This window comes from Stegastes partitus, unplaced genomic scaffold (genome assembly GCF_000690725.1).
Source record: "Stegastes partitus isolate 25-593 unplaced genomic scaffold, Stegastes_partitus-1.0.2 Scaffold2065, whole genome shotgun sequence".
In the NCBI taxonomy this organism is placed as follows: domain Eukaryota; kingdom Metazoa; phylum Chordata; class Actinopteri; family Pomacentridae; genus Stegastes; species Stegastes partitus.
The window spans coordinates 47,284-71,857 of NW_007579796.1; the positions used below are offsets into that span (position 1 = coordinate 47,284).

At 40.7% G+C, this 24,574-nt stretch overlaps 3 protein-coding genes across 3 annotated transcripts; all 3 read right to left on the reverse strand.

Annotated features, from left to right (window-relative positions):
* Positions 1-4,397: 4,397 nt before the first annotated feature.
* LOC103373778 (retinol-binding protein 3) lies at positions 4,398-12,105 on the reverse strand. Its single transcript, XM_008303765.1, has 5 exons — positions 9,375-12,105; positions 6,173-7,479; positions 5,747-5,937; positions 5,248-5,390; positions 4,398-4,723 (listed from the first exon to the last, which is right to left on the reverse strand). The coding sequence occupies exons 1-5, from the start codon at positions 12,103-12,105 to the stop codon at positions 4,398-4,400; spliced, it is 4,698 nt and encodes a 1,565-aa protein (XP_008301987.1).
* A 4,501-nt stretch (positions 12,106-16,606) lies between these two features.
* On the reverse strand, positions 16,607-19,002 carry gdf2 (growth differentiation factor 2). Its single transcript, XM_008303764.1, has 2 exons — positions 18,654-19,002; positions 16,607-17,606 (listed from the first exon to the last, which is right to left on the reverse strand). The coding sequence occupies exons 1-2, from the start codon at positions 19,000-19,002 to the stop codon at positions 16,693-16,695; spliced, it is 1,263 nt and encodes a 420-aa protein (XP_008301986.1). The 3' UTR covers positions 16,607-16,692.
* A 2,139-nt stretch (positions 19,003-21,141) lies between these two features.
* LOC103373779 (interferon gamma receptor 1-like) lies at positions 21,142-24,319 on the reverse strand (the record flags this gene model as incomplete). Its single annotated transcript, XM_008303766.1, has 2 exons — positions 21,142-22,885; positions 23,412-24,319. Coding segments are annotated over 2 exons (1,100 nt in total), but the record flags the coding sequence as incomplete, so codon positions are not given.
* Between the last annotated feature and the right edge of the window lie 255 nt (positions 24,320-24,574).

Sequence of the window (24,574 nt, forward strand, 5' to 3'; positions counted from 1 at the left end):
AAAGAAAAAACTGTCCCGGACAAATTAGGGCACTTTGCTGATGAGCAGTGGGCCAAAATCCAAAAACCTGTCAACAGGTCCAGAAGTCTGGTTGAGAGTTACAGAAAACACTTGATAAAATATTAATTTACGGTCCGATCATGCTTGTTTGCTTGTTTGTTTGTTTGTTTGTTTTGTTTTTCAATATTTCTGTTGAACCACAATCCAAAAGCAATGTCATGAATTTCAATAAATTTTTATTTCTAATTACTTTTGTCAATTTCAGCTTATTTCAGTTACAGCTGTTTTTTTTCCTTCTTTATTGGGAGGGTATGAATACATTTGAGGACGACTGTAGATGGTCCCATATGATTTTATAGTTTTAACATGTATGTAGAAAAGTAAACAAAGATGACAGATAGCCTAGTTTTAGCTTCTTCATCCATCCATTATCTATACACCGCTTAATCCTCACGAGGGTCACGGGAGGCTGGAGTCTGTCCCAGCTGACTTAGGGTGAAGGCAGGGGACACCCTGGACAGGTCACCAGTTTATTGCAGGGCTACATGTAGAGACAGACAACCAAGCACACTCACATTCACACCTACGGACAATTTAGAACAGGGGTCTCGAACTCCGGTCCTCGAGGGCCGCAATCCTGTAAGTTTTAGATGTTTCTTTCTTCCAACACACCTGATTCAAATGATCAGGATCGTTATCAGGCTTCTGCAGAGCTTGATGCTGAGCTAATCATTTGAATCAGGTGTGTTGGAAGAAAGAAACATCTAAAACTTGCAGGATTGCGACCCTCGAGGACCGGAGTTCGAGACCCCTGATTTAGAATCACCAGTTAACCTCAACATGTTTTTGGACCTTGTGGGAGGAAGCCAGAGAACCTGGCTGGAGAGAACCCACGCTGCACGAGGAGAACAACAGGACGCGAGCCAGCAACCTTCTTGCTGCGAGGCAACAGTACTACCAACTGCGCTACCCTACAGCCCAGCTTCTCTTCAGTCAAAGGTTACGTACATTTAAAGTGGAAGGTCAAGCAAATCTAATGAGTGCAGATTATGTACATTATTACTGGTATAACCTGGGTTAAGATAAGATTTACTTTATCGATTCCTCCCTTTGGAAATTCTCACATTACAGCAACTACATAAAAATTAAGCATGAAACAAAACCAAGACAAGAAAAAGTAGAAAAAACAAAAATAAAGATAACGACTATGTACTGCTGTCACATTTACCAACATGGTGTGATGGATTATTAATTGTACCCAAATTGTAGTACAAATACACTGTGTAGAATTGAACTTGAATTAAAAAGCTATTAAGAGCAACAATGTTATGTTATGTTGTTGCACTTGAAAAGTGAAAAAGAGACATTATCACATTATGAACTAAAGCGGTCCAAGAACCAGCAAAAGAATTATCATTGATATCGTCAGTTGCATTTCCATAGCTGCACACAAGGACAGAAGAATAATGTCAAAGAACATGAAAATGATTTTTAAAAACACTAATAACACTGGAGGTGCTGTAACTTGCTGCCACTCACATGGCGGGTGTCCACGTTCCTGTGTAGCTAATTGTGACGTATTCATATCCGCTTCAAAGTCTATAATGAGATTGTTTTTCATAAAGTCCAGCTCTTCTTTTGCTACTATTTATTATTCAGCAGTAACTAGTCACTGCGTTTACATTAAGCAGTGATCTGTCTGTATAATAGTTTTACTATTTGAGGTGGAATCTGTTATTATTGCTTAAGAGTCACACTGCCTTCCTACACAGCATGTAATCCAGCATTACTGCTTGTAAATGAATTATTTCATAAATCATTAGTGAGTTTCATCTATACTAGCCATAGTTTAAACTGTTACATAAAAAGAAAAAAAAGTGAGATTATAGGTTTTGTCATGTTATATAAAAAGAATGCATTTTTCTTTTTAAAAATATGCTATGATCACTTATAGTAAGAGGTTTTAAATGTTATTTTACATTAGAAATGTAATGTGTCGATTTCTATTTTGCAGTTTCAAAAATCCAGAAGACAATCTGTGAAATAAAACAGGAACATTCTGTAAAACTTAGAGTTTTTTATAGTGTTGATATCAGCCTTGGCTGTTCTGACTTCTCTGCAGCCATATCAGACCTGTATTACATTCCTGCTAATCATACATTGCCTATGCTGCCACTGCTTGTCATTCCTATTAACTTTAAAGCAGACAATACATTGTATTTCAAATTAAAGTTACCACAAAAACATCAAAAACATGTCTTCCAAACAAGACTTTATCTTTTTAGTAATTGTTTAGAACTGTCTCCATTTCTAAGTCATTGTCAGTACAGTGGCTTCACAACCTTTTATGTGAAGGCCTCAGACAGCTGGCTGTGTATAGATTGGTATGATGACACCACACACCTCAATAAAAGGAGATCCGAAAACCCCTAATATCTGAGTTTTTAGTTGGACATGTTCAACATATCATCCCCAAAGGAGGTTCTAATATTTGGCACCTAATCTGGAACCTGTGAGTCTGATTTGATGGATTTGAAGGAGTGCTAAATGTAATAGTATCCTTACTTTTTCCATGCGACTCATTGTTTCATTTATTTGAATTATGAGAATGACGACAAAATGCCAATTTCCCGTCAAGAGAATCAAATATTTCCTTGTTTGAAGATGTTGAACAAAGTCAACCATTTCCGTGGGATTTACTGTTTTTTAATGCCTGCAAGCTGTTAGCATTCTTCTTGTAATGATTGCCAGACAAAAAGAATTCCCAGTTCGTCGTCTCCACCTACTTAAGTTTCCAGAGCCAGTCCCTGTCTGATCTCTAATCTGCCATACTGTCACTTGTACACTGACCAGGCAGACAAACAGATTCCTGAAAAGAAGTAGCAGCCTCACATCTTCACATAGTCAATCCTGTAAAGAAGGATTGACTCCCACCACCCACTATTCCCATTAACCCTTTGGCCCCAGATTTGAGACATGTTGATGTACCGACTTATCTGCCGCTTAACTGATCCCTTTTGATCTTTTCACAATTGAAGGTCCACTGCTTCCCAGAACCTCGGCCTTATACTCTTCTATCCACTTATTCACTCAAATACAGTCGAACTGGTTGACAGAGAGGTCCAACTCAAAATAAGAATTGAAAACTTCTAACTTGAAAGCCAGTTTTACAATACTTAAAGGCTTTCCTTGGCATCCAGTGTGCATGTATAACAGTAAAATAGGTTTTGTATGCATCTGTTTATTTTGTTTTTCTTCATTCAAAGTAGTTTATACCAAAATCAAGTAGCACGTCCCTGAATGTGAACAAAATTATTCAGTCTGTTTTCTGCTCTGATGAACAATGTGCTGTAACTCAGTACACTAAACCACTGAAACCACCGCAACTGTCAGCCATCCAAGACCAACAAGCTCCTGTAGTCCTTCTCATAATTGCCCCTAAACACAGAACAATCTTCACAATTGCACTGTCACTGACAAAAAAACAAGATTTGAAAAGCTGCACAACATCCCTTCAAGCAGATGTTTATTGTTCTACAGATGTAGAAGTTCAGTTTTTATTCCTTTGTTAGGGAACTGATGCTCTAATTTATCTGAACATGAAGAAAAAAATGCTCTGCTCATTTTTCAGCTGTTAGACAGTAGTAACAGGTGATGTAGCTGTTACTACTATCTTTTTCAGAGGCCAAGTTTTGCACGTTAGACAAACTAAACTCCACTGATGAATTCAAGGGCTTTTGTAATGGTAAAAACAATTCAATGTCATGTGATACCTTCTGTGTTGTTGTAAGACAGGAGACCAACACGCTCAGTTGTGTATTTCATTTTTTTTATTTATTTCGTCTTACCACTGGAATTGATACAACCCAAGTAGGTCCAAATGGTATGAAGTTTAATAGACATACAGCATTTTCCATCCTCAAAGAGGAGATCACAGTTCATGTAACAATTGATTACTTCCCAATTCTAACTATCCAACATAACAAATGAAGAGCAAACTTAGTTTGAAAGCATATTTGCAACTGTTTGCTTGTTTTTTTCTGCTCTTTTGCTCGTGACTTCTCAAAAATGTAATTTTTTTGTAAGCTGCATTATGTTGCAGCTTATGTTTGACACAGACTTGATCATACTTCTCAAAAGAATTCATTCATTCTCAAAACCTTCAACAGAGTAACACTAGACAGAAATGAAAACTACAGAAAATCCTGTTGGACCTTTGCTCTACATTACAAACAGACTAAGAAGGCTTAGGTATTGAAAGCATGAATAGCAGATTACACTTTGTTCTTAGTCTACACTCTTCTCTTCTCAATCAAGCCAAGATTAAAAATTTTGAAACCATTTGGCTGCCAAAGCAAATGTGACTGTCGAATCCCCTCCACCGGCTTTGTTCAGGATTACTTCTGGCCAGCAAAATGCTTGTTGAAGATGCCCTTGGCGGTTTCGAGGGCAGCGTCGGCTGGGACGGGGATGTGAGGAGCGATGCCAGCTCCCTCCCAGGCCGGCCCGGCGGTGGTGTCAGAGTGGACAGTGGGGATGCTGAGGAAGATGTCAGTGTCACCAACAGGGAAGGTCTTGGGTGGGTGGGATCCCCCAGAGGTGGTCTCTCCAACAATCATGGCACGGCCAAGCTTCTTCATGATATAAACAAACTCCTCTGCAGCACCAGCTGTCGCTCCGCTAGTCAGGATGATGAGGCTTTTCTTGGAGCCGTACCTTGTGCCTGAAGAAGATGATGAGAAGGAGGTAGAATAAGGTTAAAAATGTCAAACAAGACAGAGTGATGATTTGTGGATAGTTAGAAGGGTTGAGTCTGAGCAGGAGAAGACAGGAATGCTGAATTATGTAAGGAAAGGGTTGAGGGTACAGCTGAGGTATAATTCCTAAACAAAGAAACCGAAAAGAGTGGAAATAAATCTTAGTTTCTAAACAAAGGTGCCCTGAATAGAAACTCAAAAAGAAGGACATTACATCCAGACAGCTTTATACTTTACAGCACAGGGCCATTTCATCTTAAAATACACAGATGCATCTATGTTTTCACGTTCTTGATTCTGCAAAGTTCGTTCAGTGTCATGTTTCCAGTCACCCAATGACCGTCTTCTTTTAACTCTGTTTTTGGTCCTTGCCAAATTCTTATTGAAATACCTGTTAATCGCTAATACATGTGCCACTGTGTTCACCAGGTGGCTGCCAACATTCTTGCTATCAGAAATCTATTGCATACAGCTGATTTATTTATATTACCAGTTAGCTCAGGTAGAGTTTGGAGCTCTGTAATGGTGCCAGATGGTCTGTCGTAGAGTTTGTCCAACACAATCTGCTTGTCGGCATCAAAGAAGTAGGAGCAGAAGCCTGCGATGGCTGTTGTTGGGCCACCAAGGTTGTTCCTGCAAAGATAATCATAGAGAGGCATGGTTTTTGATGAGAGTGAATGATTCTTGGTTAACTTTTTATTCCTGTAGTACTGATGAAGGTCATCCCAAGTTAACTGTCCTTGGGATTGGGTACATTAACATATGGCGTTTTGAGTAATTTCATAGGTGTATTCAAAAGTGCATTATTGACAATACATGAATAAAAAAATCTTCATGTAAACAATACTACCCTTTTACCAACTAAGTCGTCTATATTTAGACATGGACTGATGAGCTTTAGCAGCTTTGGTGGATGATTTGTCCACCAAAATGGACACACAGAGTTTTGAATAGAAGCCCCGACTTGCACTGTGAGCAGGATTACCTACCTGAGGTCGACGATCATAGCGTCAGTGTTGACAACTTTGTTCCAGACATGCTCAACAATAATCTGGGCAATGGCTTTGACCTCCTCAAAGTCTCCGAACATGTCAAAACGCAGGTAGCCGATGTTGTTTTCGAATATGTCAGTGTGGAAGGAGACTTTGATCAGCTGAATGTACATCTCTGGAGAATAATCCTACGGAGAAGAACAAACACCAACTCAATATTATTCTTACAAGCATGGTCCATAGTCCTACTCAAAAAATAAATAAATAAAAGTACAAAAAACATTTTGACACATTAGCTGTTAGTATTGCAAGTTTTAAACATTGGATCATTTTCCTTAACAATAATGTTAGAAACCAATGAAAAAAAAGCTGTGTTTACTTTTGAAACCAAAAAAACTATATTTTTATGCACATGGGTCTTACCATAGGGGGCAGGGCTGGTGTGTTGCTGGTAGTCTTAAGGCTCCTGTCCCCAGAAAGGGTCTTAAGGTCGCTGGATAGCTTTGCCTCCAGACTGTCCTTGGAGACAACCATGCTGTACTCGCCAGCTGCCAGGTGCTCCTTCAACTTTGCTGCAACATCTGCTCCGATACTTTCAAAGGCGTAGTTGTCAGCTATCAGAGTTGCTGATTCCTCAATGATGGCTGGAACTTGGGCACGGAAGTTGACAATCTTGATGGCGGTAGCAAGAGCATCCTCTGCATTGACGTCCACATCTGGAGTCACACCTGTGACCTCCCAGGTGGAGCCGGTGATGGGATTGATGGACTTTGCAGTTGGCACAGTAACATAAAAGTCAGTGTCACCTACTTTGATTTTATCAAGTTTCACTGAACCCCCGGCAGTCTTCTCACCCACAATGGTGGCCCTTTTGAGGTTCTGGAGGCTGTAGGCAACATCTTCTGCAATGCCCTTGGTGTTCTTGCTAGTGAGGATAACAAGTGGTTTGGCGATGCCGTATCTCTCTCCTAGCAGTGACGGCATAGACAACAGCTTAGTGGTGGTGTTTGAGGGACGGTCATAAACGCTGTCAATGTGAATTTGAGGCTCGGCTTCAATGAAGTAAGACACAATATAGGGGATTCCAGTGATGTCCCCGCTGCCAGTGTAGCGCAAGTCAAAGATCAGAGCTGAAGTAGGCAGAATTTTATTCCAGACAAGGTCTAGAAGCAAAGGGCCAACCTTCTCTGCGACATCCTCCCCAAGGATGTGGTCAATCCTCAGGTAGCCAATGTTACCTTCCAGGATGTCAAGCTTGATGGAGGTCTGGAGGACGGCGATGAGCTGCTCAGGGGGCAGTGGAGGCATCTTCGGGGGAACCACGGGAACATAGTCTGGCTCATAAGAGACCTTCAGGCGTGAATCACTGACTGTGCCCTGAACTCCAGCACTGAGGACGTTAGCCAAGGATTCGGCGTCCGGGATGTTGAGAACCTCTGTGTTGCTGCTGGCAGCTTCAATTGCCTCCTTCATCCCTGCCAGCTTCTCTGGTGAGCAATAATTGTCCATGACAATTTTTGCCATATCTACGATGAGGCTGGGGGAAAACTCAGCACGAATAAACAAAACATTTCCAAAAACTAGCAGAGATGCAACCAACAACAGAAACTTTGCCATTTTTGCCAGTGTAGCCAGAAAAAGGTGAGTAGTGCGAAGAAGAAGTTGTTGAGCCGAACCTCCTTCTCCGAAGAGGTTCTTTGTCAAATGGCACTGTTTTGGCTGTGAGCTTTCTGTTAGCACACACATAAGAGGATTTAGTCCACAATAAACCTCTAATCGTATTATCCTAAGTGCTTCTGTAAGGCAACAACAACCAAGCCAAGTGGGTGTAGTAACAAGAGGATGTTGCCAAAGATACTGGTCCTAAATTTACTCAGTCTATTCTTAACACCTATTTAAAGCTACCTGTGTCAAATCAGACAGTTTTGTAACAGACAAATGTTAGGAAAGGGATTAAAAGTGGTGAAAAAATCCCCTCTACCAGGATACATCACAAAGACCCTTAATATCAGTATGTAAATGAATGCAGCTGGTGTGTTCATTGAATTTTATACCAGTTCTCAAGATGAAACTGACAAAAATGATAAAAACCTCATCTTCAGTCAGAAGAAGCTTATATGTGCTACGCTGTGTGATTTCTTTATGGTCAAAGAGTAATATTCCTGTCAATAATTCAGAACCACTGAATTCTTTATTGTTTCATGAATGGTACACAATCAATAGCAGTAGTTGAGCTCAGTTGGGAAGAGAACAGGGAGGGCAGGTTTAGGTTTGTGTGGTACTTGCTCCCTCTGCTGGTGAGTTTGGTGGTTATAGAAAAGAAAAGCTTAAACATCATTACAGCAGACTGAACAAAGATACAAAGCAAATAAGGAAATAGTGACTCAAAAAATATCAAGGATAGCACATGACAGGACCAACAGGATATTCACATTTAATACATGTGATTTATATATGATCAAAGGGAAATCAAGCAGAAAATAGCAACACAAGAGAGAAAAAACTTAAAAGAGAAAGTTTAAAGTGCAATGTAATTTACTAAATGAAACCTTTTTGGTGCATTATTATTGATCAGTAGTTGTTTTATTCACAAAACTTAGCGTACATATGGAAAATGGGCTATTGTAATGCAAAAGGGTAATCAATAATAATAATGCCAGTAGTGGCAAAGTATATGTAAGGTTAGAATCTACAGCCAATACTTTTCCTTCTTGAATGACACATGCATTTAAACCATCTGCGCTGGAGTCTTTCTGTAAATGTGAATTTCTTCCATGAGACACTAAACATCTAAACCAAAAACAGAAACATGATGATGTGATGACAGCACTGTAATACAAGGTGACCTTATTTCCTAAACAGAAAATGTTATTAATAATCATAATAATTCATCTTTTAAACAGAGTGCTTTTCAGGGTTCTAAAACACGTTTTGCATGAATTAAAAAAAAAAGTCATGCAATAAAATAAAATCACAAAACATGACATAAATTAAACCTTAAAATCTGAATGAGTACTGAAAAAAAAACTGAGCAGTAATTTGAACATGGACAAATCAGTGCAGTTTCCAGTTCCAGCACGAGGAGGCAAAAATGGAGAATTCTCTATTACCACAAGTCCTGTGTTTGGTCCTAAGTGGTGTGGACAGGAGTTTGGCATCAGAGCCACGGAGGCTGTGGGAAGGACTGTGATGACGGCGTTGTTCAGTGAGGAAGGCGGGAGCCTGATTATAGGAGAACTTTGTGAGTGATGAGAGGGACTGCAATGAATCTGTTGTGGGACAGTAAGCCAGAGAAGCTTCTGGAGGGTAGGAGTGATGTGGTCATGGGAGCGGGAGTGGGTGAGCAGGCGAGCAGCAGTTCTGCATGTACTGGAGCTTATTTAGGAGTTTGGATAACACACCATGAAAAATGCTGCTGCAGTAGTGAATTCAGTGCATGATGACTGCAGCACAGATGGAAAGTGATGGTCGGAACTAGTGGAAAACACTGTTTTTAAATGAAAGATACACCGACAAAAGCTGACGACAAGGCCACACATGCCACAAACTTGGACACTGAAGTGCTGCCTAAAGACAAGAAAAATACATCTTTTTGTAGAGAAGGACATTGGAATACAACATTAGTTCCCCTGCTCTGTCTTCAAAAGCCTTGCTGCTATGATTCTCTGTGCTACAGGGAGAGCTTCATTTGCCTGAGCAAAAACATGAGGCTCAACCCCTGAAAAGCTCCACACTTTCCCAGTGATGGCACTTAGAACGACCTGGTTAGGGATGGAAGCGTACAGGACGCTGTCCCCAATCTGATAGGTTCCACTTGATAAAGACCCTCCGATTGTTGGCTCTCCGACCACTGTGGCCCGGTTCAAGTCCTTCATAGCACGAGTGAACACCTCGGCTGCCGACCCGGTCATATGACTGGTGAGGATGAAGAGGTCCTTGGAGGATCCGTATCTTTGACCCCTGACATTAGGAAAAGTCATGACTTCTGTCATGGTGGCTGTTGTGCGGTCAAAAACAGTGTAAAGGTGAATCAAAGGTTCAGCATCAAAGAAATATGTGCACAAGAGGGGAATTGCTGTTGAATAACCACCACTGTTGTACCTCATATCAATTATAAGGGCATCAGTGTTTACTATCTTGCTCCAAACCAATTTTAGGAGTTGAGGCCCGATGGCTCTGACAACTTCTATGTCTGCCATCATGTCAAACCTTAGATAGCCAACGTTGTCTGGCAAAAGCTCAATTTTAAACAGAGCATCGATTATATATCCCACTTCTTCTGCTGTAGGGATCTTTGGAACCTCATGAAGTGACTCAGGCTCAACATCGCAATGGAAGACATGGAGGCGATGGTCACCTGAAGTCTCTTGGAGATCTGCTGTCAACTGAGATGCCAAAGATTCAAAGTCAACCACTGACCTGTATAATCCATCAGCCCATTTACCTAACAGCACCTTGCTAGCCTGTAGTGCCACTTCATGGATTGCGTAGTGTTTTTCTAACAGTTGCCCTGCACCTTCTATGAGGGATCGAAGTCCTTTGTGAAATTTTGCAATCTCATGAACATGGTCCACAGCTTCCTCAGCCAGCACAATGGCCTCAGGGACCACGCCACCTCCCAGCCAGAACTCTCCATTGTTGTCTATAAAGTTTATGAACGGTACAGTGATGGCAATATCTGTCCCTTCTATTTGAAATGTCTTTGAGTGCATCAGGGTGCCAGACGTGATTTCCCCAATGACTGTGCCACGATGTAAGGACTGCATCAAGTAAGCAAACTCTTCACCAACGCTTGCCGTGTAGTAGCTTGTTAACACATAAACCCCACGCTTGGAGCCATACGTCGGGCCTGTAATTTTGGGCAGAGAGTCATGTTCTGTTGTTGTGTTCTGAATTCTGTCATATAATGTAAAAAAGTGATGCTTCTGGGAAGTGTCCTGCAGATAAGACAATATCAGGGCTAGAGAGGTAGAGGATCCGCCAGTGTTGTGGCGTAGATCAATAATCAGGTTATCAGTGTCTTTGAGGGGTTCCCATACCTTTTTGGCCATGAGCTCTTCCAGCTTAGCCACTGCAGATGATTCAACAAACTTGTCAAAGCGGAGATAACCAGTATTTTCAGTGAGAATTTCCACTTTAAACACTTTATCAATGTAGTCCTGTAATAATCTGGGATCGTCTGGAACTTTATAAAGGTCAGGGTCCTCCTCTTCAATTGCAGTATTGTCCTGTATGAATCTGATGATCAGCCTTGGATCTTCAGACACAATCTGGAGGTCCTGGTTAAGTCGGACTGCTAGGTCCTCTTCAGATACAACAGAGAACAAATCTGTAGATTGCAGACGTTGAAGAAGAGCTGGAACTCTGTCAGTGAATGCGTACAACCTCCCAATTATGTCGGAGATACTTTGCACCACGTTTGGAATGGCTCTCCTGATAGCCAGCAGGGATTTGGCTTTCGCAATAGCGTCCTTGGCAATGGTGTTGACTGTTGGGGAAACACCACTGACCTCCCAGCTTTGGCCTGTGATTGGACTGACAGATCTCGCCACAGGAACTGTTATATAGAACTCTGATTTAGCAATCCTAATCTTTTGGACTTTCACTGATCCACCAGCAGACCTTTCTCCGACCGTGATGGCCCTCTTTAGGTTTTTTAGTGTATATGCCACAGCCTCAGCAGCCCCCACGGTGCGCTTACTGGTCAAAATAATTATATCCTTCTTCTTTCCATACCTTTCCTCCATTATTGGCATAGTCCACAGCTCTCTGGTTTTATTCGAGGGCCTGTCGTACACAGTGTCAATGTGAATTAAGGGCTCAGGATCTGAGAAAAAGGAGATTATGAAAGGAACTCCAGACAGCTCTCCAGCTGTGCTGTACCTCAGGTCAAATATTAGTGAGGATGTGTGAGCAACTTTGTCCCAGATGTTGTCCCGCAGCAGAGAGCCAAGCTTGGCTGCTGTCTCCTCCCCAATAATCCGATCAATCCGCAGATAGCCAACATTGTCTTCTAGGATATCCATCTTGATGGAGTTTCTCACCAGTCGGATCAGTTGCTCTTTTGGGAGAGATGGCAGCATTGGTGGCATCACTGGAACAAAATTTGGCTCGTACGAGACAGTCAACCGCGGATCGTTCAGTGCTCCTTGAACTCCCACTGTGAGCACAGATGCCAGGGTCTTTTTGTCTGAAATCTGTAGGATTTCTCCACTGTTGATGGCTTGTTGAATGGCCTCCTGCATCCCAACCAGGTTCTCAGGGAAGCAATAGTTTTCCAGAAGAATCTTGGCCATGTCTAATACCAGAGCTGGCTGAAATGAAGTGCTAGCAGATAGAGTACACAGGAGAAGCATCAAAAGCAGTGGTGGTGTGTGTTGCGCCATCACTAATGTCTTCATCAGCACCGATGGGAACAGAACCGCTCTGTCTTCTCTTTCACTGGTCTGTGTTCGTTCTTTTGTCTGTGTCCAGAGATGGTGGTCTTCGTGGGAGGGAACATGTCATTGTCAAAGGTTTTTTGGACAGCAACATCAACATAAGAGGCTTTAGTCCCCAATAAACCTTTAATCGCATTATCTGTTGTGCTTCCGCCAGCACACAATAGCAGATAGAATAAAAATTGGTAAATGGGAGGTGCGGTTTCTTTCATTTTGCATGCCTGTTTGGACTCTAGTACCTTCATTTTACATAGAAAGCTGCTTTGTATTTCGTCAAAACGACTGAATCTAAGTAACACAGTTACTGTTCAAATTCCAGGGCAGTTTTATTTGGGCTTGAACTACAGCCTTTATCAGTCCGATTTCATCATCTCTTATAATATACCATCTCAGTTTTTCTTTCAGATGCAAAACCTGGTGTTGGACAGGTGAGAAATTAGAGTGGACCGACTGGTGTGAAACCTCACACTCCTCCTTCCCCGTCACTCTCTCTCCCTTGTGTGTTATGAAAGCTTATGCTGGTGTATTTTGGTGCTGTTGGTAGCTTTAGAGGTCATGTCTGGGTCGCTCCACTGGTGACATGATTACACAGTTTGTGGACACGTGGCAAAGCCTTCTTAAAACACATGCAGGATCAGAATTGGGTAAAAAAAAATGCACACACACACACACACATATATATAGAAGAACAAAAGACTGAGTGGAAAATTCCTATGTGGATTGATTGTTGCGTAGCTGCTTGTTTCTTTCTTTAAATCTTTAAATCAAAAAATATTTTAATTGTTGCAAAGGTAACAGCTAAACTGTCCTTGTGAATAACACATAACTACAAATGCGAAGTTGACAAGTGTACATCCCGTCCTTTAATTCAAACTCTGTGTCTGAACCTGAAACCCTGAACTTGACATAAAAACAGACTTTACCCCAGGACCCAGTGAAACCCTGATCCAGACCATTTTGCAGCTCAGAGCTAACGCAGCCAGACGTCGCCTCCTTTTCAAAATGCTAGACGGTGTTCAGCTAATCTTAGCCTCTTAACTTTTAATACGGCCTCGCCTCTTACATAATGGCATCCTCTCTCTGCCAATTCCCAGGGTGCTAATCAAGACCTTTGAAACAGTGAACTCTGTCATATTTTCTCCTCCACGTGTTTCAAACATGAGAACAGGTAACATTAGAATTTTTCGCAAGTTCTAAAATCCTTGAAATGTTAACATGCTGAAATTCTCGATTCATTTTGAGTAAAGAATTTAAGTTGTGACACAAAAACGGTGACACAGTCGTGATCTCAGTGAGTCCAACATCACAGACACCATAGTGTTGAAGGAGTTTCAGTTATGCCTGTCAAAGGTGTTCTCATCAACATTTCAAGGTAATAAATAATAATAATAATAATAATGAGAATAACAATTGGAGCAGCCATTCTAACCAGCTCTACTGTCACAAACCGCTACTTGTGGCCAAATGTTCTTGGTTCTGAGGGCTTTAAAATGGGATTTCTGGCCTCCATATTGGTGTTATTTTAAGACAGAAGCAATTTAGTGCTGCCACACAGGATGAGCAAGTGTTTGCACAAACTTGTCCCCTCACTGGTCTTGACACTGAGGGCTCAGCTCAGATAAGACTGTGTCACTGACTTCAAATATTTACATAGCTGACAGTGTGCATCACTCTATGATGGACAACTGAGTGTGTGTGAACGGGCTTTGTTTGACCAAAATCATTTAATTAGAATATTATTTTTAAAGGGTTTTTCTTACCTTTATGCATTATTGGCCTCTGAGGGATTTAACCACAAAGACATTTTTAATGTATCTTTGACACTCTGATTGATTTTCTAATGGTGTGTGGATTTTTTTTTCTTTCTTTTAAATAACACACTTGAACACAAATACAACCATTTTATATAACTACATTGAACTGTACAACAGTCAATAAAAATCAAATCAGTTGCAGAATTATACAATGTGAAAAACTGTTGTAACAGAATAGTTACAGTTTGCACAATGCTGAAAAGAGCTGCAATCAGGCCAATATCTATGTGTATAAGTCATGGATGTGCACACTATTTAACACTATTTAATACAAATTTTAAGGCCACAGAGAAGCTCCAAAAGTCATGTTTTTTTATTATTAAAAAAAGCCATTTTACCTTCTCAGTCTCACCTAAACGGGAATCTTTCAACAAACATGATAATACAGGTACAAGAATGAGTGATTCAAATTAAAATTTTGATTTGGGACACAATTTTCCCCAAGAACTTTATTTATTTCAGGGTTGGAGGAAAATGTAGACATCATGAGACATACAGTAAAAACCTGTGCACAGAGGAAAACATATTTTATTGTACATAATTTTTCCATCATGGTCTGGATGACTTTTGTCAGAAGTAACAGATACAGACTTATCCATGTAGGAGTTTGGCACTAATTTACAGAGTACATATAGATATATGTGAATAGAAACAAAGTACACGTACAATAGTAATATACACATTTACATAAGCGTTATGTTAGCAGATGAGCAGTGACTACATGTCATTTTATGTGTCTGACCAGCTTATCATTACCATTTAATCCTCTTAAACATTTACCAAAAATAAAACGTCTTTGTAGTAGTAACTGAAAATATGTAATAACCAACACCCTTTATGGTCGTTTAAAAATCTTATTTTTATTTATTTATTTAACTTTACTTTTTACATGCTCTTGCTCTTCTTGTTTTTTTTGTTTTGTTTTGTTTTGTTTTTTTACAGTATGTACTACATCAAAAAAGAAATACAATCTTATTACTGAAACACATAAATCCAAGACACCTAAAAGGAAAGCATTTTATATACAAATAACAAGAATTAAATATAAAAACATATCTGTTTCCTTTGGTTTCCTACTTACTTGCGTCAACATGTGAAATGCAAAAAAATATTTTAACAAGGCCACAGGTATGTTGATGTTTAATTAAAACCCAAAGAAATGTTGGCTTGCAAACCATCCGACGTGAACCCAAAATTATCATCATCTGTAAATATGACGTTATAATTGTACATATGACTGAAATTTGGCCATTGTCATCTCGGTCTCGTGAAACCAAAAGTGACAAGTGAAGGGTGGATCTGATTGAGAACCCAAGGACATTACGCTTTATGGTGCGGTAGCAAATTGTCAAATCATAAGGTCACGCCCTATGACATACCCTGCTTTATTGTCCATTTTTTTTTAAGTGGGACCATAATTTAAAAAATGAACATCATGTTTTATTGAAGGAGACTTAAAATTAGTGATTTAGACCTCAGTAGAAAAATGTTTACTGAGTCACAAATTAGGTGAGAATAAGATGTTTTTCTTATACAATTCTATACACTCAGACTTCTTTCTGGAATTAGAAGAGTTGCCCCCTACTGGTTGTTATAAAGAATGCAGGTTTAAGACTCTTCTACATTGGCTTCAAATTCAGACTTTATATTCAGTCTATGGGTAATTATTTTTTTTTTAATCCTGTGGCTCTGCTACTTTTTTATTTTATTTTATTTGGCCAATAAACTGTCATGCAACTCTGATGCTCTTACCATTCTACCAATCACATGTCCTGAAAATTTAACTAAAAATAATTCCCACTGTCAATTTTCATCAATTATTTATGAGACCTTAATGCTAATAATGAACACCTTTATTGATAAGATTACTTTACAGTGTTTCCTGTCGTGACATTAGAAGTGAAATCTAGCAAACTCATTAGATTGTTTGTTAGCCTGTTAGATACATCCCACTAAGCCTGCTAAACTTGGAAACAACATTAGATGCTACGTTTTTTTCTGGTTGTATTGTTGAGGAACACACTGAAACACCAAAAAAAATTGTTTTCTTTTAGAAATAATAATTGGCATTTAAAAAAAAATATGCTCAGAACACCAAATGAACATTAGGTAATCATTCAATTGTAGCTTATAAATGTAAAGTAAAGCAGATGGAGATATTGCTGTATAATATATTAAACAGACATACAAAACAGAGTTTAGGTTTCTACATTACATGATTTCCATGTTTCTTCTTGGGTCAGTGGAGGAAATGGAGGGTACTTTGTGATCCGTCACCTGTGAACATTGGACCAAACTGAATGAACTTCAGATTTTCCCATCATGATTATTGTGGCCAAAATAATTCACAATAACAATACTATTCAACAACAATAACAACAAGAAATCACCAAATTCCTCTTCAACTTTGTTTATTGTGTTTTGTCTCTTGTTTGGCGAATGAAATACACTCAAAATCAGAACGTAGGAGAATGGAGAGAGTCTGTAACGTTATTCCTGTGTTGGATTGCCAACAAGACAGTAACTGATGCCTGATTATTTACATTATCATTTGATATATTAGCATTATATCAATATTTCTTTCTTTTTGTTTTAAATACCATGGTTATTGTCAGTGCTGGTGTACCACAACACCTCTATTTAGAGTGTATGTTCACCGCCACCAGCAGGACAAACCTGCCCTCTCTGACTACCTGCAGCCACACTCTGCCACCTTCATCTCCTCATAAAGGTATCTTATGGTGAGTCGTCCATTCTCCTGATACATGACTGTGATGGGGTCCAGTTTGATGGGGACGCAGCATGCCATGTTGGCCTTTCTTGGGTCCTTGATGTTCATCAGCGTCTGGATGAGGGCGTGCTTCGACGGGGTTGATTCGTCCGTCAGCGGGTGGTAACACATTCCTCGACATTCAAAAGCGTCATATTCTGGAGGCGCCACGATCCAGCTGTCCCAGCCGATGTCTTTAAAGTTGACCTTGAGCGAGGTTTTCCGGCAGTATTCCCTCTCCGCCTTTCTTTTCTTTCTCCGTGGGTGCTGAGCCTCCGGGATCCCGTTTGGAAGTTGATTTCCTCTGTTCCAGTCGGCGCCCGAGTGCAGGATGGTGTCTTCTTCGTGAAGGATCATCTCTCTTAGTTCTTTCTTCGCCTCCCTCCTCCTGCTACCGAGGTCATCTGAGAAGACTATTAAAGCCGCTGAGCTATTATCTCCAACAGACACGCTCATATTTAAACAGCTGGTTCCTTCCGCTCCACTATCAGAAGCCCCGCAGTGCTTCTTATCCACCACTATATCAAAGACTGTTGCTGCCTGTCCCAACTTGATCCACCTCTGAATCGCTGTGCTCACGTCAAATGTCTCCCATGTGCTCTCTGAGCCTGTCACCACTTTGCCGACCAGCAGTTGCGATGTGAAATTGTTGTAATCGGGCTCATAGACTTTGACGATGGCCTTGAAACTGTGGGAGGTGACCTTCGACCTGGCATCCGGGAAGAAGAGGAGCTGCAGTTCAGCAGTGGTGATCTTTTCATGGCTGGGGATGCTGACATTGAACTGCAGCCTGTGTTTGGTCTTTGTGCCATCTGTCACAGAGAGACTGATATCTGTGGGAGAGATGAGAATAGGTCAGATTACATATCTGAAACACCAGCTATGGTTTTCACGGTCTGACATGGGGTATGGATGTATTGGGCCAAAAGCGTAAAGACGAAATTTAAGTTTTATTAAGGTTGCTGCTAAGATAATACCCCTAACATTCCTCTTACCCAGGGGATGTGGTTCCAGATCTGTTTAATATCTGTGTGGGCAGATACTAAAAATAGTCGTTCCAAAGGCCACACAGGCAGTCGACCAAGTGCGGTTTCTTTTCCCTTTCATCATTTGTAAGTAGTAATTAGGCTATCATGCGACAATGAATTACTGCATTGTCAATGAAAGAAGAGCTCTGGGGTACTTTGTGCAGCGGTTCCTAACCAGGATCTGAGTGCCCAGCATTTGTGATCAACAGGAAAAGAACCCACAGGCACATAATTCTGTTACACAAAATTACTTGACAATTTTATATCTTTAGGCTTGTGAGAAAAAAGTTACTTTTGATCCCAGAGATGAGGAGACATTGCTTCTTTTTAAAAACATTGGAAGCTGTAAAGGTTGGGAAACCTTTAGTTGGTTTAGAGCTTTATAAAATGGTAAATTTGCAATCACCCTAATTGTACATTTTGATTAAAGAAGGATGCCAAGAACATGGTAATGCTGGTTTTCGAAGGAAAAATAGTGACCACCTGAACACGTACACCATAACACAAAATTATATATTGACTGACCTTGTTTCATTCGCACTTGGATCTTTGTCAGATGTGAGTTTTACTCCTAGTGAAAGCACCAGGGCTACGTTTCCAGCTAGTTGTCTGCAGCTGCTATTAAGGAAAACCTCCATTAAAAGAAACATGGATAGCAACCAGCGAGATGAATACGATAAACTAAACTATCCATTTGGCCCTTAGGGAGTTCCAAATATGAGATCTGATTCTTCCACTACAAGGATCATTAAGGTAAAATGGTTATCTTCATTACCTGACAATGCCTTCCTACCATCAGCTACACAGATTATTTCAGAACGTATTTCTATCAGTTCAACACTGTTTTTGTACCTTGGACAGTGAAGCTTCGTATGACATCAGACTGAGGTACTGCCAAGCTGTTCGAGGCGTATTTGTTGTACAACTCCATCATGAACTGAGGGGGGAAGATCTTGCTGTGCTCCTGAGGAACATCTGACAGGTTGAGTTGCCTCAGAAAACCCTCCTTCATGGTTCCCAGGAGGTTCTCCATCCTCGAGTCTGCATCTTCCTCCTCCAGAAAGTCCTCTGTCAGCTGAGAGTAGAATCCCTCCAGGTCCTCGCTTTGGATGTCATTGGTGAGAGGCTTGCAGGTGCAGGAGCCGGTCGAAACCACCAAACTCAAACACACCCTGAACAGGAAGGTTCTGGAGATCTGCATTTTGTACAAGGTTTTTCTGAGCCACTCAGCTGGCAAAAACTTTACCTTCTTCCCTGTTTGAAAGCAGACTTTTGCGGTGGCACAGTTTGAAAATGGAGATCCCCAATGCCGGGATCACAGTCCTGGTGTCCGCTCCCATGCTCCCAGAGTAAACAGGGGGACTTGTGTCAACCAAAATAGTAGCTTGGCCATGCTTATCACTGCCGTTTATGCCTTCTTTAAAGCTTTGTTATCATTAGAGGGCTGGCTGCTAATGAAGACACTGTAAACACTTGACGGCGGTAATGAGGGAGGTGCTGGAAACTGAGGTTACTGACAAGCAGACATTTTCATAAAATCCCTTTTCCCAGCTTGAGGGTGAAAGTGTTGCCTCATATCAAAACCAGACAAAAAGACATTGGCTTGGTCAAATATCAACATGCAGATGAAGCTGCAGGGTTTGTGACGGACGTCTTCTGAAATCTGAGATTTGTAGCAACATTGGCATTGTAGCAGGTGTTTAGTAAAGTGGCACTGAGGGTTTTGAAGGCATAAATGCTGTGGAAATTACCAAAGAATGTTTTTCTGCTGTGATGTGAGTGGTTGCCACTGGGGCTGAGAACCAGAGATGATGTTCTGTATTTGAATCTGTAGTTACAGGATGCTTCTGTTTACCTAGTGTAAGCTCACCAAGCAGCTAAATACAGTCAATGTGACTTAAAGTAGCTCCCAAGCGAAGTGAAAACTGAAGAACTGTTTTCCTGACAACAGCTCATGAAAAAGTGTTCATTAACTGGTACAAGTTTGACTCTATAAAATCTGAAAGCATAGTATTTCGCGCCACTGAAAGGTGGAAGACATAATGGTCCTAGATGGACGGTCAGATAACAGGACTCGAGCATGTGTTCCTGTTTGAGTCACAACCACAGTGTATCTGGGGGCGTTGGCCTGAGTACAGCCTATCTTGGAATTTCTGTCTTTCACTCATGCAGTCACTCAGTACTTGGTTCACGCTGGGTTTTATAAAAATGCTTTCATTGTGGCCTTTTCAGGCTTTTAAACATTCCTCTCTATGGAGTCCGTCAGCGATGAAAGGCGACGACAAAATGCACTGGCATGGATACAGCAAATAATGTAGGCATGAAGGAGGAAAACAAACACAGAAGGAAGGGCTGAGATCTGCTGTGAAACTGTGGTCATCTGATTACTGGGCTGAGAAATATGTGGTAAAACTTATTTAATTAGGTTTGGTTTTGGCCATCTATGCATCTGATTAGTGACACTAGCACTGTGCCAATATCTTTTCCCAAGTTTTTTGTTTTCAAGTCAAGAAATAAAGAAATATTCATGTGTTCCAGATTGTCCTTTTTTTTTTTTTTTAAATCAGGGTCCAAAACACTTACAAACAATATTTGGAAGCCTGGGAACATTTAAAGTTACCCATTAGCGAGTATATTGTTCAACTCAACTCTCAACTCAAACTTTATTTATAGAGCACATTTAAAACAATGTGCTCACTCTTAAGGGCAGGAAAACGAATTGTACAAATAATATTGACATATTATCACCTTATAAAGTTGATGTTGGCATAAAGATATTGCCATCTTGGCAAACACTTTCTTTTTTATATAGCAGACAATCAACAGTATGAGCATGAATGTGGAGCTGTGATACTGTAGATCTGTTTTGGTGTGCACCCTACTGATCTGCTCTTTAGCAGCTTTTTTCCCACTATGTTCACTGGTTAGTTGGTAATTTTTGTTTCTCAGCTGCTGGGAAAATCGTGTAAACTTAGTTTATAATGGCAACAAGCTTGATGAGAGTGATCAAAACATTAAAGCCGTGGGCCATAAAAGCAAAACAATTGGAAAAAGTTGCTAAAATGCTCCACAGAGATGAATGGAACTGCAATAATTTGTGATAATTCTCCAAAGGTTTGTCACTGCAAGTGACTCCTGTCACATAACACATGATCACCTGATGCATTATTGATATAAAAGTAATAACAAGTGCAGCTTTAAGTTTTACATTACATTACCATCTTCATGTTAAGAACCAAACAACAACAACCAATTAAAAAGTTCAGTCTAATCAGATTTCCCTAAAGGTTTTTCAGACTTGTGTTTGAATTTGAGAAGCTTTGTTGAGAAACAAACACTGTCATGGTCCAAATGTGTTATTTAATTAATAAAAATCAAGAATATCTTGATACATCAGTAAACCAAAATATCATAACATTAAATAACATATATGCAATCTAATATAACATATTCTAAGGTATACGTCTGAAATACAGTAATTTATGGTAAGATACGTCTTTAATGTACACATACTGTTATTATTTTTTTATAAAACCTGTTAGCCAGTATCATTGACTGTATATACAATTCAGTTTATTTCCACACCAAGCTTACATTATGTGTATGATCTGTTAAAGAACACATCATGTTACTATTTAAAGACACTTTAGCCAAATACTTATTCATTGTAAATGCATACATATTTTAGTTACTATGGAAATCTACTGTCATTACTGTACATATTTCAAACTGTACATGTCATTTTGAGTAAACAATATTGTATATGTAACAATATTGTAATAATGTGTGTATGTAGCCACAGGAGGTACAGTAAAATGTCCTTTCAACGTTCACAAAATGCACAGCAGGTGGCAGCAACGCACTGTTTTGTACCCTGCGATGTAGCAGAGCCGAGTTACACGACGCTTCTGATGCTTCAATGCTCACCGTTCTACAAAATACACTCAATATATACAAGATAGAAACAAATTACTATTGAAATATAGCTTAAGGAAGATATGACTTCTCATGCAGGATAAACAGTTCAATGTGTCACTCAGAGTGCCACACCACTTATGAGTAAGTACCACTTAGTTTGCATTAGTAACTACAGTATTTACATGGCAATCGTTGGTTATTTGGCAGTAAGTAAACATGTTTACTGTGCAGCCTCTGGGTCCGAAATTCTCCTTCAGTGTGCAGTTTATCAGTTTGATCAAAGTCCAGTTCTTAAAATCAACAAATAAGACAAGCAGCAGACACGTTCCAGAGATTTCAGGGGCTGTTGAAACCTAGATCGTCTACAAATGAGCTCATCAAACTTGAACCTAAAAGGTCAGTACAGGTTCCTCACATAGGCCATTTGTGAGGAGTCTGAGCAGATTCCAGAACCAGGTCCAGTTGAGTCCGACACAAGCTGACACCAGAGCAAATCAAGTCCTTCTCAAAGTCAAAACTGGCAAAAAGAATTGTCCCGAATGTAAAGCAAGACTGAAAAAAGACCAGAAAGGCTCATTAAGGATCAATGAAAACTACCTGCCCATCACCATCAAGCAAGTTAACACAGAGAATTATAAACACAAGTTTCTTTAAGGGCACTTCCTTAAGTATTTTTTTAAGAGTAGAGAAACTAGATGAAAGTGGACCAAGTACAGACAGACATTTATAAAAAAAAATGTTAGAAAAGTAGGAAAAACTTAAGGCAAAGTCTGGTCATGGCAGAGTCCCAACAAGTCCAAGATCTCAGAAAAAAAGTTCTTCAGCCTTTCTTACTCGTCCTCAATGTGTATTTCACAACTGTTCCTCCATCTGACACGGTTCTTCCTGCTACATGCTGAGTCTACATTTACGTCTTTCTCACTTTCTCTCATCTTTATTGATCACAGTTTCCAGCGGTCCGGTCGGCTCCGGCCCTACCGACAGGCGCATGTATCCACAGACATTCCGGGGTAAACCTTCAGCACCATGTTCCTGCTTGTGTCGAGGAAAAGAACGCTGAGGGGGCTCATCTTGTCCGGAACGCAGCATGGTTCGGGGACTCCGGGAACAATTCCCACGGCTCTGACGATGCTCTGGATGGTGGCGTGATTGGAAGGACGCGACACCTGAGGAAGTAATTAGCAGGGAAAAGGGAATTATTACAAATTAATACGAGAAAAAATTTACAAGAAGTGTTTAACTCTTCATATAAAGGCAAATCCCTGCTGTTCCTGCTTTTAAAGGTTTTCAAATCAGTGTGTGGGTTAACATTTAAATTAAATTTGTGAAATGACGTTCTTTGCTTTTGCACATTTTACTGATTGACAGATTACATTTAAAAAAAATATTAAGATATGCAAATATTTTTGATTTTAGAGGTGTAACTGCTGGACCCAAGATAATTCTTGCTTCTCTTAAGTCCATTCTTATTATACGAGTTCTAGAGTGCCCACATTTTCACATCACATTTGTATATGTTTCATTTTGGATCATGGTTGGCTTCCAAACTAGTTCTGATGTCAGAAAGTGATACTTGTACATACTTGTTTTAAACCCTTTAAACTTTCCCCCCTCAGCCGATGATTGTAAAACAACCTTTGAATGACTGAATCTGAGAAAAACAAGGTAAAGGTAACTCTTTCTATGGCTTACTTTAGGTATGGGGAATCCACAAGTCCCAGCGCAGTAGTAGGCATCAAAAGACTTTGGTGCCAACACCCACTCACTCCAGCCGATGTCAGCAAAGTCCACCCTGAGGTAGCGCCGGGAGCAAACCCTGGGCTCGCTCCACTGTCTCCTCCTGGCCTTCTTCATTGTCCTCTCATCAAAGCTCAGCACTTGGGGCTTGCTCAGGCCCTCGCTGCTCAGCTGGCCCTGCTTCCTTCCCGGTTTGACCGCTGCTTTGGCTTTAGCTGGGAAATACGTGTTCTGCCACAGTTCGTGGTTCTTCAAGGTGTTGAACTGGACCTCTGGGATGTCGTTGGTTTGGATCTGGAGATGAAGTTCTCTCCGGATCCTTGAAGCTGAGGCTGAGGTGGATGTGTCCTCCCCTATGGGAAAAGGCCCATACCTCTGAAGTGACATGGCCACACTGTTTGGCTCATCAATCGCCTGATCGTCAGCGTACACCAAAATATACGGCAGATTGGCTGGAGAGAGGCGCTCTTGGCTGGGAGGGCTCCTCTGCTGGATCCGAGCTGCACCAAACCCCATATCAAACTCCACCGTGACCACAAGCTCTTTGACATCCCTGGCATGTTTCACCACCGCAGTTACATCCTTTGTTTGCCAAGAGCCTTTCTTGAAAGGAGCCAGAGTTATGTTTCCCAGCGGTACCGCAAAAGCCGAATTTGAGGATGATCCATGGAAGAGGAGCTGCGAGGAGGGAGGATAGGGATGCTGGAGGCCGGAGGACGGGTGGCGAGGCCTTCGGAAACGCCACGGTCTCTGTTGGTGGCGGGGCCGCTTGTGGAGAAAATGAAAAGAGGCGAAGAGGATGAGCTCGGAGTTTTGGATGGAGGACAGGTTGAACTGGAACACTTCTTTGCCATTTGAGACTCCTAGAAGATTTGAAAAAGGAATCAGAAGACAGATGAAAAGGTTGGCAAGGAAAGGTTCTTCAAGTTCAAACTTAAGAAAAGAGCATTTTTCATCCTGTCTTCAGTGCTTTTTCTAATTTGTTTAACAGCGTTAAACAAGGATTCATACACAGCGGTGTGCTTTCTAGTTCAACCATACAGATATTTTGTTAAACAGATGCTGACGCCCTGAGGGAGCACCTCTCTCTGAAATGAACAATAAAGAGGAGTGAAGAG